We start from the raw sequence: 16,452 nt of genomic DNA on the forward strand, positions 1-16,452 counted from the left end.
TAGGCCCATATGGGCATCAGTTTTATAAACAGTAAAATTTCACAAACAAATGAGCATTAACAAAATAATACAGATGTGTAAATAAAGCTTGAGACAAAATAATTTGCATGTTAAATACAAAAATAAGCGTGCTGCCTTAACTCAATACAGGATTGGAGCAGTACCTCTAGACGCTTGCAGAAATCATGATCACAAAATAGACAAATATCGTTTTTTTTTCGCAGATTTTTGCATTTGTCATTCATTATCATGCATAAATCGGTGTGAAAAGATGAATAAGACCTTTTAAACTTCATTCCGTTGGTTAAAAAGACAAGATTTTATCATTTTATCATCCAAGCTTCTTGTCCGGTATATTCCGGAAAACGGTATTTAGTGTGGTGCTCAAATCCTGTTTTTGCGACGGACGCGCCCTCAGGCGCGTTCAGAGCTAAGTCATCTACACATGGGATTTCGTCGGCTACAATCGCGCAAAGTGTCCTAAACCGATTAACAGCCCAAGAAATAGTACATGAATTTGATCCTTCAAAACTCCCATACTTTGTCGGGATATCTTAAAATCTCCCATATTTAGCCTTTTCAATTTAAAATTAAGTTATCCAAGTTAAAATATGAACGTATATTTTTGATAAAAACGTTGTAGTCCCGTTGTATTATTGCGCAATATGCAAATTACTGCCGAAACGATTTACCGCTGTCGAAAAAGTAGGACAGCAAATTATACTACAATAAAGATGTAAGCTCTGAGATCCAAGACATTATTAGTAGGAAATAAATATTTCTACATTATACATGTATAAAACATTATTATTAACAAATCAAAAGTTTTTCGTGACTCTAGGATAACTCGCGCATTAATAAAAGAAGAATTATTTTCGTGACTCATACCGCGGGTTTTTTGAAAATGCATGTCAACACTTTACCACCATGTAGTCTTTCGTGGTAAGGAAGTTATAATATCACTTCTACTTCCGATTCTTGTGGTTTGTTTACATATTTTTCTAGGTCACGATATGAGTTAACCTTCGCTATTCTAAAAATAGATTCTGCTTCACTGTGCTGATTTTTGGACAGGCGATAAGGGAGTACAATTTATACATGTAATTAACCAGCGGATTTCATGCAATACTTTTAGAAATTCTATACAATTGTAAGAAGCAAACAAGTTGAAAATGGAATTTAGTGTGAAATTGAAAAGGACAACTAAACACTGTAGTGCTTAAGTGACATTTAAATTAAAATGAAAACGATGTGCTCTGGTGTCTACAACTTTACCTTGTAAATAAAACAATCTAAAAAATACACTATTAATTGCTGATGATTTTAACCAAATTTTTTTTTAATGAGACATATCCAAGAGAAATAAAAATACAAATGACTTATATTTTATTGTCTATATGCCCACTATGATATAACACGAAGCAATTCTAAATAGCATTCTCAAATGTATAATGTATTATGCTTGAAGTTTATTTGCATGGTTTTATTTTAGAAATATTTCTTTGACAGTATTTTATTTCTATTTACATATCATTTCTTGGAATAAATCGATAAGGACACTGATTTACAAAATTGACCAAAGTTTTTAGGCATAAATTTCATTCTGTATAGGTCTATATGACATCACATGTGACAAAATTAAAATTTTACGGATTTTTTTAACATGTATGATTTTTTTCTCAAGTTAAATTTATTAATTTTTTAACACCTGAAACCATTGTCAATGGCGTAGCCAGACCTGTTTTGACCGTGGCAAATTAGGTGCTTGAAAGTAGAAAATCTGAATTATATCAGTTTGGGACACAAAATATATTGCTCTACAAATCTCGAACTTGTATGGAACAAATTTTCTCTGTAATATATTTTGTGTGTGTGTGTTTTTTTTTCCTAAAAAAAAGCCTTAATGTCTCTCCGGTTGCATGTCCGTCGCATTCAGTGCTGCAGCACTTTGATTTAGTAACGCGATGTAAATTCCGATTTACAAGCACTTTTTATCTGCCATGTATTTATGTGACGTAATGTTGTGGTGAAGGGGTACCCTTAAAGGAATCAGATTTCGAAGTTTCATTTGAAGTAGCAATGATTTGTTTTAAAAATCATCTTAACTTGGCAGGGAATGGGTAATAAAATTATTATTTTGGTTTTGGTGTGATATATGTGGATTTTTCGCATAACCGTTCCGATTTTGCGACTTCGTAAAAACGGAATTGCACGGCCGTGCATATGTTAATATTTGACGTGACGTCATTAGCGTTATACAAACATAGTGTAAAGACGCGCTAAATGTTAACTAGCGTTATACTACATGTATTGGCGCGTCAATGAAAAATGACTATTATTTCACTTTAAACGGTCTTTTTTGGGGTATGTGATAAATAGAATATTAAATTCATGTTGCACTCGTTGAATCAAATATTTTTTCAACTCGTGCAATAAATTCAGTATTGAACTTTCACTTATTCAATATCCTCTATATGTATTACCTGCCAAGATAAAATATCACTCACGACTGACGGCTCGTGTGACAGGTAATATATCCACATATATCACTCCAAAACCAAAATAACATATAATAATATGTGACTGGAAATGAATATGTAATTCCTTGAAATTCAAAAGCTTTTCACGGTAAAAAAAATTGTTACCATGAAAACACGTTAGGTGATGTTTTCTCAAACATAAAAGGGGTTTTATTTTTTTGTTTTTTTGTTTTTTTTTTTGTTTTGGGTTTTACGTCACATCGACACAGTATAGGTCAAATCGCGACGTTCTAGCTTTACTGGTGGAAGAAGACCTCAGGTGCCCTTCCGTGCATTATTTCAGGCAAGAACGGGCACCTGCGTAGAACCACCGACGTTCCGTAAGCTAGCTGGATAGCTTCCTCACATGAAAGAATCCAAAGTCCCTGTCGGGATTCGAACCCACAGCGGTGAGGGGCAAGTGGTTTGAAGTCAACGACCTTAACCACTCGGCCACGGACGCCCCTAAAAGGTGTTTTAATCAAAGGGGAACGGTGGTCTAGTGGTTAAGGTGTCTGCCTCTCAACTCAGGGACTGTCAGTCCAAATCAGTCACGTTTATGTTTCTTAATGTGACACTAGTACTGAATGGGTCCAGGAATCAGACTCATGTGATTATTATAAGTTGCAATAACTTGTTTCACAATCAAAGCTTAAAGTTTGTTTAATTAAACCAAATGGTGTTTTACAATGATGGACATAGTGGTCTCAAAAATATTTAGGTGTGAGCCAAGTCTTAGACAAGGTCAAACTTGGCCAAAAGTGAACCAAGCCCTTTGTTCAAAACTTCACATTTTAATAACATTTACTTGTAAAGCTAAATGGTCATAACATCTTATACTTCATTTCTGTAATGCCATAGATCTCTTTTTTCAGGTTTGAAAGAAACAGTAAGAGCACCGCTAGGCGGAGCATTATATGCCCGAAACTGTTTTTTTAGTAAGAATGAAGCATTTATTAGACATGGGAAATAGCTGTTCATCCTATAAAATTTTACAGATGTAGGTTGATTAATACTTAAGTTATTAATAATGACCTTAACCTTAGACCGTGTGACCCTAAAATAAATAGGGGTCTTCTACCTTATATGGACAATCATCTTAAGGAGTTTTAATATGTGGGCCAAATGGAACTTTAGTTATGCTCCAGAAACTGTTTTCAATTTTAAGGTAGTAGTGACCTTGACCTTTTGACCCCAAAATCAATAGGGGTCTTCCATCCCATATGGACAATAATCCTATGAAGTTTGAATATTGTGGGCCAAATGGAACTTAAATTAAGCTCCGGAAACTGTTTTCAGAATCAATTTTAAGGTAATAGTGACCTTGACCTTTTGACCCCAAAATCAAAAGGGTCTTCTACCCAATATGATGAAGTTTGAACATTTCGGGTCAAATAGAACTGAAGTTATGCTGCGGAAACTGTTTTCAGTTTTAAGGTAATAGTGACTTTGACCTTTTGACCCCAAAATCATTAGGGGTCTTCTACCCAATATGGACAATAATCCTATGAAGTTTGAATATTGTGGGCCAAATGGAACTTAAGTTAAGCTCCGGAAACTGTTTTCAGTATCAAGGTAATAGTGATCTTGACCTTTGACCTTGTGACACCAAAATCAATAGGGGTCTTCTACACAATATGGACAATAATCCTATGAAGTTTGAATATTGTGCGCCAAATGGAACTTAAATTAAGCTCCGGAAACTGTTTTCAGTATCAAGGTAATAGTGACCTTGACCTTTGACCTTGTGACACCAAAATCAATAGGGGTCTCCTATCCAATATAGACAATCATCCTATGAAGTTTGAACATTGTGGGTCAAATGTAACTTAAGTTGTGCTCCGGAAACTGTTTCAGTTTTAAGGTTATAGTGACCTTGACCTTTGACTTTTTAACCCCAAAATCAATTGGGTATTCTACCCAATATGGACAATCATCCTATGAAGTTTGAACATTGTGGGTCAAATGTAACTTAAGTTGTGCTCCGGAAACTGTTTCAGTTTTAAGATTATAGTGACCTTGACCTTTGACTTTTTAACCCCAAAATCAATAGGGGTCTTCTACCCAATATGGACAATCATCCTATGAAGTTTGAACATTGTGGGCCAAATGGAACTTAAGTTATGCTCCAGAAACCAAATTGTTAAGGGACAAATTGCTAAGTGACGGAAACTGTTTTCAATTTTAAGGAAATAGTGACATTGACCTTTTGACCCCAAAATCAATAGGGGTTTTCTATCCAATATGGACATCATCCTATGAAGATTAAACATTTCGGGTCAAATAGAACTGAAGTTATGCTGCGGAAACTGTTTTCAGTTTTAAGGAAATAATGACTTTGACCTTGTGACACCAAAATCAAAAGGGGTCTTCTACCCAATATGGACAATAATCCTTTGAAGTTTGAATATTGTGGGCCAAATGGAACTTGAGTTAAGCTCCGGAAACTGTTTTTAGTATCAAGGTAATAGTGACCTTGACCTTTGACCTTGTGACACCAAAATCAAAAGGGGTCTTCTACCCAATATGGACAATAATCCTATGAGGTTTTAATATTGTGGGCCAAATGGAACTTTAGTTAAGCTCCGGAAACTGTTTTCAGTATCAAGGTAATAGTGACCTTTACCTTGGACCTTGTGACACCAAAATCAATAGGGGTCTTCTATCCAATATGGACAATCATCCTATGAAACTTGAACATTGTGGGTCAAATGAAACTTAAGTTGTGCTCCGGAAACTGTTTTCAGTTTTAAGGTAATAGTGACCTTTGACCTTTTAACCCCAAAATCAATAGGGGTCTTCTACCCAAAATAGACAATCATCCTATGAAGTTTGAACATTGTGGGCCAAATGGAACTTAAGTTATGCTCCAGAAACCAAATTGCTAACGGACAAATTGCTAAGTGACGGAAACTATTTTCAATTTTAAGGTAACAGTGACCTTGACCTTTGACCTTTTGACCCCAAAATCAATTGGGGTCTTCTACCCAATATGGTGAAGTTTGAACATTTCGGGTCAAATAGAACTGAAGTTATGCTGCGGAAACTGTTTTCAGTTTTTAGGTAATAGTGACTTTGACCTTTTGACCCCAAAATCATTAGGGGTCTTCTACCCAATATGGACAATAATCCTATGAAGTTTGAATGTTGTGGGCAAAATGGAACTTAAGTTAAGCTCTGGAAACTGTTTTCAGTATCAAGGTAATAGTGATCTTGACCTTTGACCTTGTGATACCAAAATCAATAGGGGTCTTCTACACAATATGGACAATAATCCTATGAATTTTGAATATTGTGCGCCAAATGGAACTTAAATTAAGCTCCGGAAACTGTTTTCAGTATCAAGGTAATAGTGACCTTGACCTTTGACCTTGTGACACCAAATTCAATAGGGTTCTTCTATCCGATATGGACAATCATCCTATGAAGTTTGAACATTGTGGGTCAAATGTAACTTAAGTTGTGCTCCGGAAACTGTTTCAGTTTTAAGGTTATAGTGACCTTGACCTTTGACTTTTAACCCCAAAATCAATTGGGGTATTCTATCCAATATGGACAATCATCCTATGAAGTTTGAACATTGTGGGTCAAATGTAACTTAAGTTGTGCTCCGGAAACTGTTTCAGTTTTAAGATTATAGTGACCTTGACCTTTGACTTTTAACCCCAAAATCAATAGGGGTCTTCTACCCAATATGGACAATCATCCTATGAAGTTTGAACATTGTGGGCCAAATGGAACTTAAGTTATGCTCCAGAAACCAAATTGCTAACGGACAAATTGCTAAGTGACGGAAACTGTTTTCAATTTTAAGGTAATAGTGACCTTGACCTTTTGACCCCAAAATCAATAGGAGTCTTCTACCCAATATGGACAATCATCCTATGAAGTTTGAACATTTCGGGTCAAATAGAACTGAAGTTATGCTGCGGAAACTGTTTTCAGTTTTAAGGAAATAATGACTTTGACCTTGTGACACCAAAATCAAAAGGGGTCTTCTACCCATTATGGACAATAATCCTATGAAGTTTGAATATTGTGGGCCAAATGGAACTTGAGTTAAGCTCCGGAAACTGTTTTTAGTATCAAGGTAATAGTGACCTTGACCTTTGACCTTGTGACACCAAAATCAAAAGGGGTCTTCTACCCAATATGGACAATAATCCTATGAGGTTTGAATATTGTGGGCCAAATGGAACTTTAGTTAAGCTCCGGAAACTGTTTTCAGTATCAGGGTAATAGTGACCTTTACCTTTGACCTTGTGACACCAAAATCAATAGGGGTCTTCTATCCAATATGGACAATCATCCTATGATACTTGAACATTGTGGGTCAAATGAAACTTAAGTTGTGCTCCGGAAACTGTTTTCAGTTTTAAGGTAATAGTGACCTTTGACCTTTTAACCCCAAAATCAATAGGGGTCTTCTACCCAATATGGACAATCATCATATGAAGCTTGAACATTGTGGACCAAATGAAACTTAAGTTATGCTCCGGAAAACAAATTGTTAACGGACAAATTGCTAACGGACGGAAACTGTTTCAGTATCAAGGTAATTGTGTTTGACCTTTGACCTTTTGACCCCAAAATCAATAGGGGTCATCTACCCAATATGGACAATCATCCTATGAAGTATGAACATTAGGGGCCAAATGAAACTTAAGTTATGCTCCAGAAACCAAATTGCTAACGGACAAATTGCTAAGGGACGGACGGACGCCAAGGGGTATAACATAATATGCTCTTTCGGGCATATACAAAAAGCCCAAAAATACAGTTTTCTTATGAAGAAGAGTTAAGAGAGCATAAAACATTTTGTCACATTTTTTTTTATAAGTATCATAAGAACAGTCTTGATGTAGTCAATACCACTTTCAAACAATCTTTTCAGTAAAGGAACAAAACAGACCCCCACCAGACACACAATCACCTCCAAATAAATAGATAAATAAATAAAATAATAACAACACAAAATATTTTATTACCTGTAATTTTATTCAGACCTGAACACTCTTCATAGCTCAGTGATCTTTATTTTTTTTTTAAAAATTAATAAAAACACAACATCAACATTCAAATTTTATAACAGTCTATATACAATGTTCCTGATACAAGAAAAACAAACATCTTAACAATTTTGTCAATTAAGGAAGAATACAATTAATGAAAAGGAAAAAACTTCTAGAATATATAACCTAATATTTGCATAAGTCATATTTCTATATTTGGCATATGAAGATTATGAAATACACCAGTAAATGCAGACAATGTAAAATAATAATACAGATACAATGTAATCATCTAATTGCTTACAACTGATATATCTAGCTTTTTTGGCAAGTATACCACACACTGTTCAGAGACCCCTCTCCTATATACCAATCTTTTCCCCACATATTCAATCATGTACTCTATTTTCAAAGACAATAAAATGTGGGTAAATTAACATATCTAGTAGAGATTTTTGTTTCATTTTACTTTAGTGTTATCAAGTAATACACATATACATGTATCTCAGATTAAAGTAATATAATTATTACCAAGGATTTACTAAACAAGAGGGCCATGGTGGCCCTGAAATAATTCACCTGTATATAGGCCCCTGGGGCGGGGCCAATTTTAACCCCAGGGCACTTATTTGAACAAAATTGGTAGACATCTATAAGAAGATGTTTCATGCTAAATATCCAATCTCTAGCCCTTTGTTTTTTTTTAAAGGAGATTTTGTAAGTTTTTAATATACACATATATGGAAAACAAGATTGCATTTGTAAAAAATGTCATGCCACCACATCAATTCAACACAAAATAGTATTTTAGGAACATATTTTTTGTTTCTTTACAGATTGCCATAATTCATAGATCACTTACCTATCTAATTGTTATTATCAGATTAGTACTTTTTCAGACAAGAAGATTTTGAAGTTTATATGTTAAAGTGACTGAAAATCAATGATCCTAAAGGTGGGGCCAATTGATATTACGCCGCCTGTCAATCAAGCTGGCAGGGGTCTTACAGATAAGCCAATCGGCAATTATCAGTTTTACGCTAAGATGTCTGAGAAGTCCGCCATTTTCCTTAGACAAGCTATTTGTATAAGACAATGGTGCAGCAGTACTTTTATTGAAATTATTTTTTTTTTTTTGGTCAATTTAAAGCTATTAAAGCGGAATATCTGAGTTACAAAATATCCTGCCATATTGACAGATGGAGTCAGTACATTTTACATAAACAAAAATATCAGTAACTTTCTATGGGATATAAAGATAATAAGATATATAGCAGGTACGACAGTTAAAACTGGCTACACCACATTGCATTAAACAAGGAAAAATTTAAACAAATACTCTTCCCTTCCTTCATTACAATATTGTCTATTAAAAATCACATAATATATTATAAGGTCCCAGAATATCCAGATGATATGACATTTTTGTTCACTTACAACATAGTGTCAATAAAATGCTGCAGTAGAAAAAAGTGCTTGGAAATAAAATGAGAAAATATGCAATAAATATTTTAGGTATTATTATCCTAGCTAAATATTTCCATCAAAGCTCAATGAATTTAGATTAATATTAAGAATTTAAGATACAATTCAAAAACATCATATCTGATCACGGTTTTAATTTAAACCCGAGGTCTGGTATATGCGAATATTATTTTGAAGTGAATAATATTGCATTTTATCACAAAACTATCTAATGTACAAATATACATATAATTCATATATCATACAACAAAGTTATGCAAGGGCAATTTTCTCATTTAATTTTGACAATTTATGCACAAATGCATTACATATAAGTGATTTCGCACATAAAACCCCAAAAACATTTGTAAATGTTACTGTTTCATTGATTCGTAAGATTTATTTCATTAGTGAGTTTAAAATTTCTTAATGTTTGATATTTGCTGATTATTTATTATTTACAGATTAAATGTGTAGTTTTTTGTGTAACTTTTATGTAAACTGTATTTCTTGGACACATTTAGTATGTAAATGGTCAAAGGCATTTATGATGCCAATTTGCCAATAAATGCAAATGAATTGAAATGATATAATTTTACTATTATATGTTTCGTTACATCAATTTTAACTATCTTTGAATTTGTAAACTAAAATGATATTTTGTCAGTAACTTCTTCCTTGAAGTGAGCTCAGTAACATCAGCTAAGTAGTTCAGTTTCTAAAAGATGTTTTTGTAATTTGCTTGTAAGGGACAGTTCAGGTATTTAGTCATATATTTCTTCAGACCTTGCACCGCAGTTTTGTCTCTATATTGTCTCATAAATGTGCAGATTTGACAGATTGAAAAATTTAAATCGAGAGACCAACGCATTTTCCTCCAATTCTGACATTATTTAAGCATGTCTACAAAAAGTAAACCTACAAAACGTTAGTACTTTGTGTTTAGAAACATTTATAAAAGTAAATGACAAGTTGAACCTATTTTCTTGTTCGTCAAATGCGTTTGAAAAAATAAACAATGTTACAGTTACGGAATTGTAGAAAAATGCGTTGGTCTCTCGATACAAATTTTCAAACTGCCAAATCTGTATATTTATGAGGGAATATAGAGATAAATCTGCGGTGCAGGGTCTGAAGAAATATATGACTAGATACGGGATCCAGTTCCTTACAAGCAAAGCACAAGCACATCCTTTAGAAACTGAACTACATGTAGTATGGATCTGAATAAAATCACCTACCTGTCTTCCCCACAAATAATCCTCCATCTTGAAAATTCTATACTGTTACCAGGAAGCCCGATACTGTAACACGTTCCCTACGGTGGTAATGCAGGAATGCAGTTATTTGTTACTTTTTTAAATATCATGAAACATTGAACTATTCAAAAAAAAACATTAAAATTTCATATATACCAAATTATATATGGTAAATTCATTAGTCACTTAAGTCCCATGACAGTTTCGCATAAACGTCCGTAAGTCTTTTGCCTAAGGTTCTGAATGACCGGGTCACTTGAATCAGCGGGCATAGCAATCTCTTCTCTGGCGTAATGTCAATTTTGACCCTAGCCTTTGTCAATTCAGAAAAGAAGATTTTTCAAGTTTTATGTAATTTTTTTGTGAGTAATGCTTCCGAGGGATCACTTTGTTTCCAGAATTTTTTACTTTATATATATATATATATATATAAGGAAAACTATCGCCTCTGGGGCAGGGCAATTTTAACACTAGGGGCATAATAAAACAACTTTAGTAGAGGACCCATAGATGATATTATATACCAAATATCAAAGCTCTAAGCCTTGTACCTTCAGATAAGAAGATTTTTAATTTTTCACTATATGTACATTGTGAAAATCAATGATCCCTGGGGGTGGGGCCAATTTTGACCCCAGGGCTTTAATTTTAACAATCTTGCTAGAGGTTCACTACACAATGTTTAATGCAAAATGTCTAACCTCTAGCCTTTGTCAATTAGAGAAGATGATTTTTTAAAGTTTTTACTATATACATGTAAGGAAAACCTATGACCCCCGGGGCGGGCTAGTTTTGACACTAGAGGCAAAATTTGAACAACTTTGGTAGAGTACCTATAGATGATATCATTTAACAAATATTAAAGCTCTAAGCCTTGTACCTTCAGACAATAAGATTTTTGGATTTTTTACTATAAATATATTGAAAATCAATGACCCCCCGGGTGGGGGCAATTTTGACCCCAGGGCTATAATTTGAACAATCTTGCTAGAGGTTCACTACAAAATGTTTCAAGCAAAATATCTAACCTCTAGCATTTGTCAATTGCTAGAAGAATTTTTTCTAAAGTTTTTACTATAAGTTTTTACTATATACATATAAGGTAAATCAATGACCCCCGGGGCGGGGCCGATTTTGACCCCAGAGCTATAATTTGGACAATCTGGGCTGAAGTCTACCAGACAATGCCTTATGCAAAATATCTCAGCTCTAGGCCTTTTGAGTCTTTACAAGAAGGTATTTTAAGTTTTTACTATATGTACATATAGTGAAAATCAATGACCCCCGGGATGGGGTTGATTTTGACCCCAGGGCTCTAATTTGAACATTCTTGGTAAGGGTTAACCAGACAATGTCTTATGCAAAATATCTAAGCTCTAGGCCTTTTGGGTCTTTACAAAAAGGTATTTTAAGTTTTTACTATATGTACATATAATGAAAATCAATGACCCCCGGGGTTGGGCCGATTTTGACCCCAGGGCTATAATTTGAACAATATTGGTAGATGTCTACCAGACAATGCCTTATGCAAAATATCTAAGCTCTAGGCCTTTTGGGTCTTTACAAGAAGATTTTTTAAATTTATTCTTATAATTCCTTTTGGTTGCTATGGCAACCAGATTTTAGCATAGAATGAAATTGTTTGAACAACTTTGGAAGCCTTTCACCCAAGGATCAATCCTGCCAAGTTTGGTTGAAATTGGACAAGTGGTTTTTCACAAGAAGATTTTTTAAGTTATTATATATAATCTATATAACACACACACAAACACACACACAGATGAATCGATATATGCCACCGCATTGCAGATGCTGTGGTGGCATAAAAAAAATTAATTCAGATATGATCATAAAAGAAGATTAGTCAAAATATCATTAACAAGAGGGCCATGTTGGCCCTGAGTCTCTCACCAGAAACAACAGTTTTTCAGTGTTGGAATGTCAATATATTCTAATATTAAATTTGAGCATAGCATATGTTTAATCGATAATTTGAAGAAATGCCATGACCGGGGCATTTAAGCTTAAGCTTAAACGGGGCCAATCAAATTAATGTAAGCAAACTTGATAAAGGACTATAAGAATGCTACAAAGTTTGGTGATCATCTCTCAATTATTTCAGTAGGAAATGATGTTCGAAGGTTTTTTCTATTTTTAGCTTAAGTGGCCCCTAAAAGGGGCTAATCAAATTAATATAAGCAAACTTGAAAAAAAAGTACCCAAGAATGCTACAGAGAAAGTTTGGTGATCATCCATGAATTGCTTCTGAAGGAGAAGATGTTTAAAGGTTTATCTATTTTTAGCTTTAGCGGCCCCTAAAGGGGCCAATCAAATTAATGTGAGCAAACTCGAAAAAAGATTACCCAAAAATGCTACAGACAAAGTTTGGTGTTCATCCATTAATTAGTTCTGTAGAAGAAGATGTTTAAAGGTATTTCTACTTTTAGCTTTAGCGGCCCCTAAAAGGGGCCAATCAAATTCATATGAGCAAACTTGATAAAAGACTACCAAAGAATGCTACAGACAAAGTTTGGTGATCATCCATCAATTAGTTCTGAAGTAGAAGATGTTTAAAGGTTTTTCTATTTTTAGCTTAAGCGGTATTTAGGGGCCAATCAAATTAATATGAGCAATGCTGCAAACTTGATAACAGACTACCCAAGAATGCTAGAGACAAACTTTGTTGATCATCCATCAATTTGTTCTGTAGAAGAAGATGTTTAAAGGTTTTTCTTTTTTTAGCTTAAGCGGCCCCTGAATGGGGCCAATCAAATTAATATGAACAATGCTGCAAACTTGATAACAGACTACCCAAGAATGCTAGAGACAAACTTTGTTGATCATCCATCAATTTGTTCTGTAGAAGTAGACATTTAAAGGTATTTCTAATTTTAGCTTTTGCGGCCCCTTAAAGGGGCCAATCAAAATAATATTAGCAAACTTGATTAAAAACTACCCAAGAATGCTACAGACAAAGTTTGGTGATCATCCATTGATTAGTTCTCTAGAAATAGACATTTAACAGTATTTCTATTTTTAGCTTTAGTGGCCCCTAAAAGGGGCCAATCAAATTAATATGAGCAAACTTGATAAAACACTACCCGAGAATGCTACAGACAAAGTTTGGTGATCATCCATCAATTAGTACTGTAGGAGAAGATGTTTAAAGGTATTTCTATTTTTAGCCCCAGAGACCCCTAAAAGGGGCCAATCAAAATAATGTTAGCAAACTTGATAAAAGACTACCTAAGAATGCTACAGACAAAGCTTGGTGATCATCCATCAATTAGTTCTGTAGAAATAGACATTTAAAGGTTTTTCTATTTTTACCTTTAGTGGCCCCTAAAAGGGGCCAATCAAATTCATATGAGCAAATTGAAAGACTACCCAAGAATGCTACAGGCAAAGTATGAGGATCATCCATCCATTAGTTCTGAAGAAGAAGATGTTTAAAGGTTTTTCTTTTTTTAGCCCTAGAGACCCCTAAAAGGGGCCAATCAAATTCATATGAACAAACTTGATAAAAAACTACCCAAGAATGCTACAGACAAAGTTTGGTGATCATCCATCAATTAGTTCTGTAGAAGAAGATGTTTAAAGGTTTTTCTATTTTTAGCTTTAGTGGCCCCTAAAATGGGCCAATTGGAATGACATGAGCAAATTGAAATGTGACTGTCACAAGGATGCTACAGAGCAAATTTGAAGTAAATCTGCTTAGTAGTTTCAGAGAAGAAGACGATTGTTGACGCATGACGACGGACGATGGACGCCGGAGCATCCCTCTTTGATACTAATAGCTCACCGAGCCTTTGGCTCTGGTGAGCTAACAACATTTCGGTAATAGGCTATGATAAAGACTTGAAATACCACCCTTTAGTGGACTAGTAATTTACTTAGTGTCTTATATCAACTAACATGTTATCTTATATATGTCATAAGATATGAGGGCATTCCTTTTTTAATTATCCTGAAATAATTGCAGTGAAATGCACTTCAGATCTCCTTTCTTGTCCAACGAGGAAAAGAATGCAATCCATGTTGGAATGAATGAATAATTGTGCCCGTTCATTTCAACACAAATCAACAGCTTTCTTAAAACATTTGTTGCTACACATGTAGCTTGTAACTTATAGCACCATGTAATATAAAAGTGAGTATTATTTCAACATCAAGGGTAGAGGAGGTGATATATAAAGCCATTGCTGTACCAGGGCATGTCATTCTCCGCGGCTAGTTTTCTAATGGGACTTCTGAATGGGTTGATGATTGGATCGGAAACGGTTCCTAGTCCAAGCCCTTCAACCGGGCTGCGAGCACATTCACAACTGTACTGACAGTAGTCAGTGAAATAAGCCGGGGTCTTCTGTGTCTGAAATAAAAATATCGAAAATTTTTATAAAAAGTAATGTGATGGCTAAATATACAATATCACAGAAATATGATTTCAGTGGAACCTGTCTAATCCAAACCTGTCCGAACCAGAAAAAAAAAATCGGATTACAAAAGTTTCCAGATTAGAATTTTTTTTTGCACATTTGTACATGTAAAGAGCATAATAGTTTAAAGAATGAAAAAATAAATGCTAAAGAAAATGCAACATAAATAATTAAATCTTATAAACTCCTATCGTTCATTAACATGTACATTGTAAGTTAGAGTATTTCAATTGTGTTAGTAATAATTAATATCTGACACTGATGAGTCTTTAATCTACAATCCCATTTATTTGTAGAATGTAATTTCTGTCTATAAACATAGTTTCACTACTGAAACTATCATTTAATTGATTGATTTCATACAAAGAATGTAACAAACTATGACAATATTTAATGTCATCAGAGCAACTGATATAGATCTATATGTTAATTATAAAGCATGAGGTATATTATGGTATCATCCTAATCAGCCTTACATTTAATATTGTCAGCAATCACTGAGTGACTTATTCTGATTTCATTACACTTGACCTTACTCAATTAAAACTATTAAACGATTCAGAAACAAGATGAAGCATCTAGTAAACCTTTTATTTAACATTTACTGAAGTAAAAGAATGAAGTTCATGTATTAAAATTAACAAGCAATTATCATAGTATTGCAAGCAATCCATAAGTCCCCTACCGGTTAGAACCCCATCAACATTCTGAAGGGCCATTGGCCATTCACTAATGTTTCAATTTTTCTCTATTTTAAGTAAATTTGTTGGAAAAGTTCTTAAAAGTGATCACAGGAAACAGTTTTTATGAACAGACAGACAGACGGACTGAAGGACACTCTAAAAGTTAATATTTGAAGCATCCCTGTTACCAAAATATAACATTTTAAAAGCAAAATTCTTAAAGAGGAGATAACTCTTGAATTAAAGATGCAATTTCATAAAAAATTTCAGCTCTTTTTGACTAATCACAAATATTGTTATATGTGCCATGTTTTAAGCCTATTTGTTGCCAAGGCAACCAGAATTTTCAACATAGGAAGAAAAGAAAAAGACGTGCATAATCTCCATACTGCCATCTATCCATATACCAAGTTTCATAAAAATATTTTCAGTACTTTTCAAGTTATCGCGGGATCCAGTTTTGTGGACGGACGGACTGACAGACGGACGGACAGACGGACGGAAGTTCTTACATTTGTATTCTTGTTGGGTATTTTACTGTGTAAAAAAGGTACCCAACAATCAAAGAAAATACCCAACAATACATACGGAGTGAGTAGGATTGGTAGTTGTTGGGTATTCAGTACCCAACATATACCCTCTCGTTAGTGCGGACGGACAGATGGACGGACGGAGGGTAAACCTAAAGTCCCCTCCAGTAAACAGGTAGGGGACTAAAACCGGTAGGGGACTAATAATCATATGTTAATAATCAAGACTGTGATCACTTGAAATTTGTTTACCGTAACATTCAGTCCCCACTTATAGCCATGCTGATGAATCAAAAGATTTATGCTAATTTATGGTTTTATCTTTCAATATCTGAATAATAAATATACACTATTTTCCAGGCAAATATTTGCCCATTCCAACATTACATATCTTTTCATTATAACTGTTTTACTTTTCCAGTTATGCTTAAAGAATCTTTTCAATGCAGCAATATTTTTGATGAAAATATGTGGTAACATTATGTCACATTTCTGCAAGCATATCGGGAGCTACATTGGAACAATATGTGATATCATGGTCAACCACCC

General features: G+C 34.2%; 1 protein-coding gene across 1 annotated transcript in view; it reads right to left on the reverse strand.

The window, feature by feature from the left end:
- Positions 1-12,572: 12,572 nt before the first annotated feature.
- LOC132752664 (zinc finger MYND domain-containing protein 15-like) overlaps positions 12,573-16,452 on the reverse strand; it is a 37,554-nt gene continuing 33,674 nt past the window's right edge. The window contains exon 12 of the mRNA XM_060743019.1: positions 12,573-14,623. Within this exon, the coding sequence (XP_060599002.1) occupies positions 14,423-14,623 (201 nt within the window). The 3' untranslated portion in view covers positions 12,573-14,422. The remainder of the gene's footprint in view (positions 14,624-16,452) is intronic.

The sequence above is a fragment of the Ruditapes philippinarum genome, unplaced genomic scaffold, assembly GCF_026571515.1.
Source record: "Ruditapes philippinarum isolate M1 unplaced genomic scaffold, ASM2657151v2 ctg528_1_1_1_1, whole genome shotgun sequence".
Taxonomy (NCBI): Eukaryota; Metazoa; Mollusca; class Bivalvia; order Venerida; family Veneridae; genus Ruditapes; species Ruditapes philippinarum.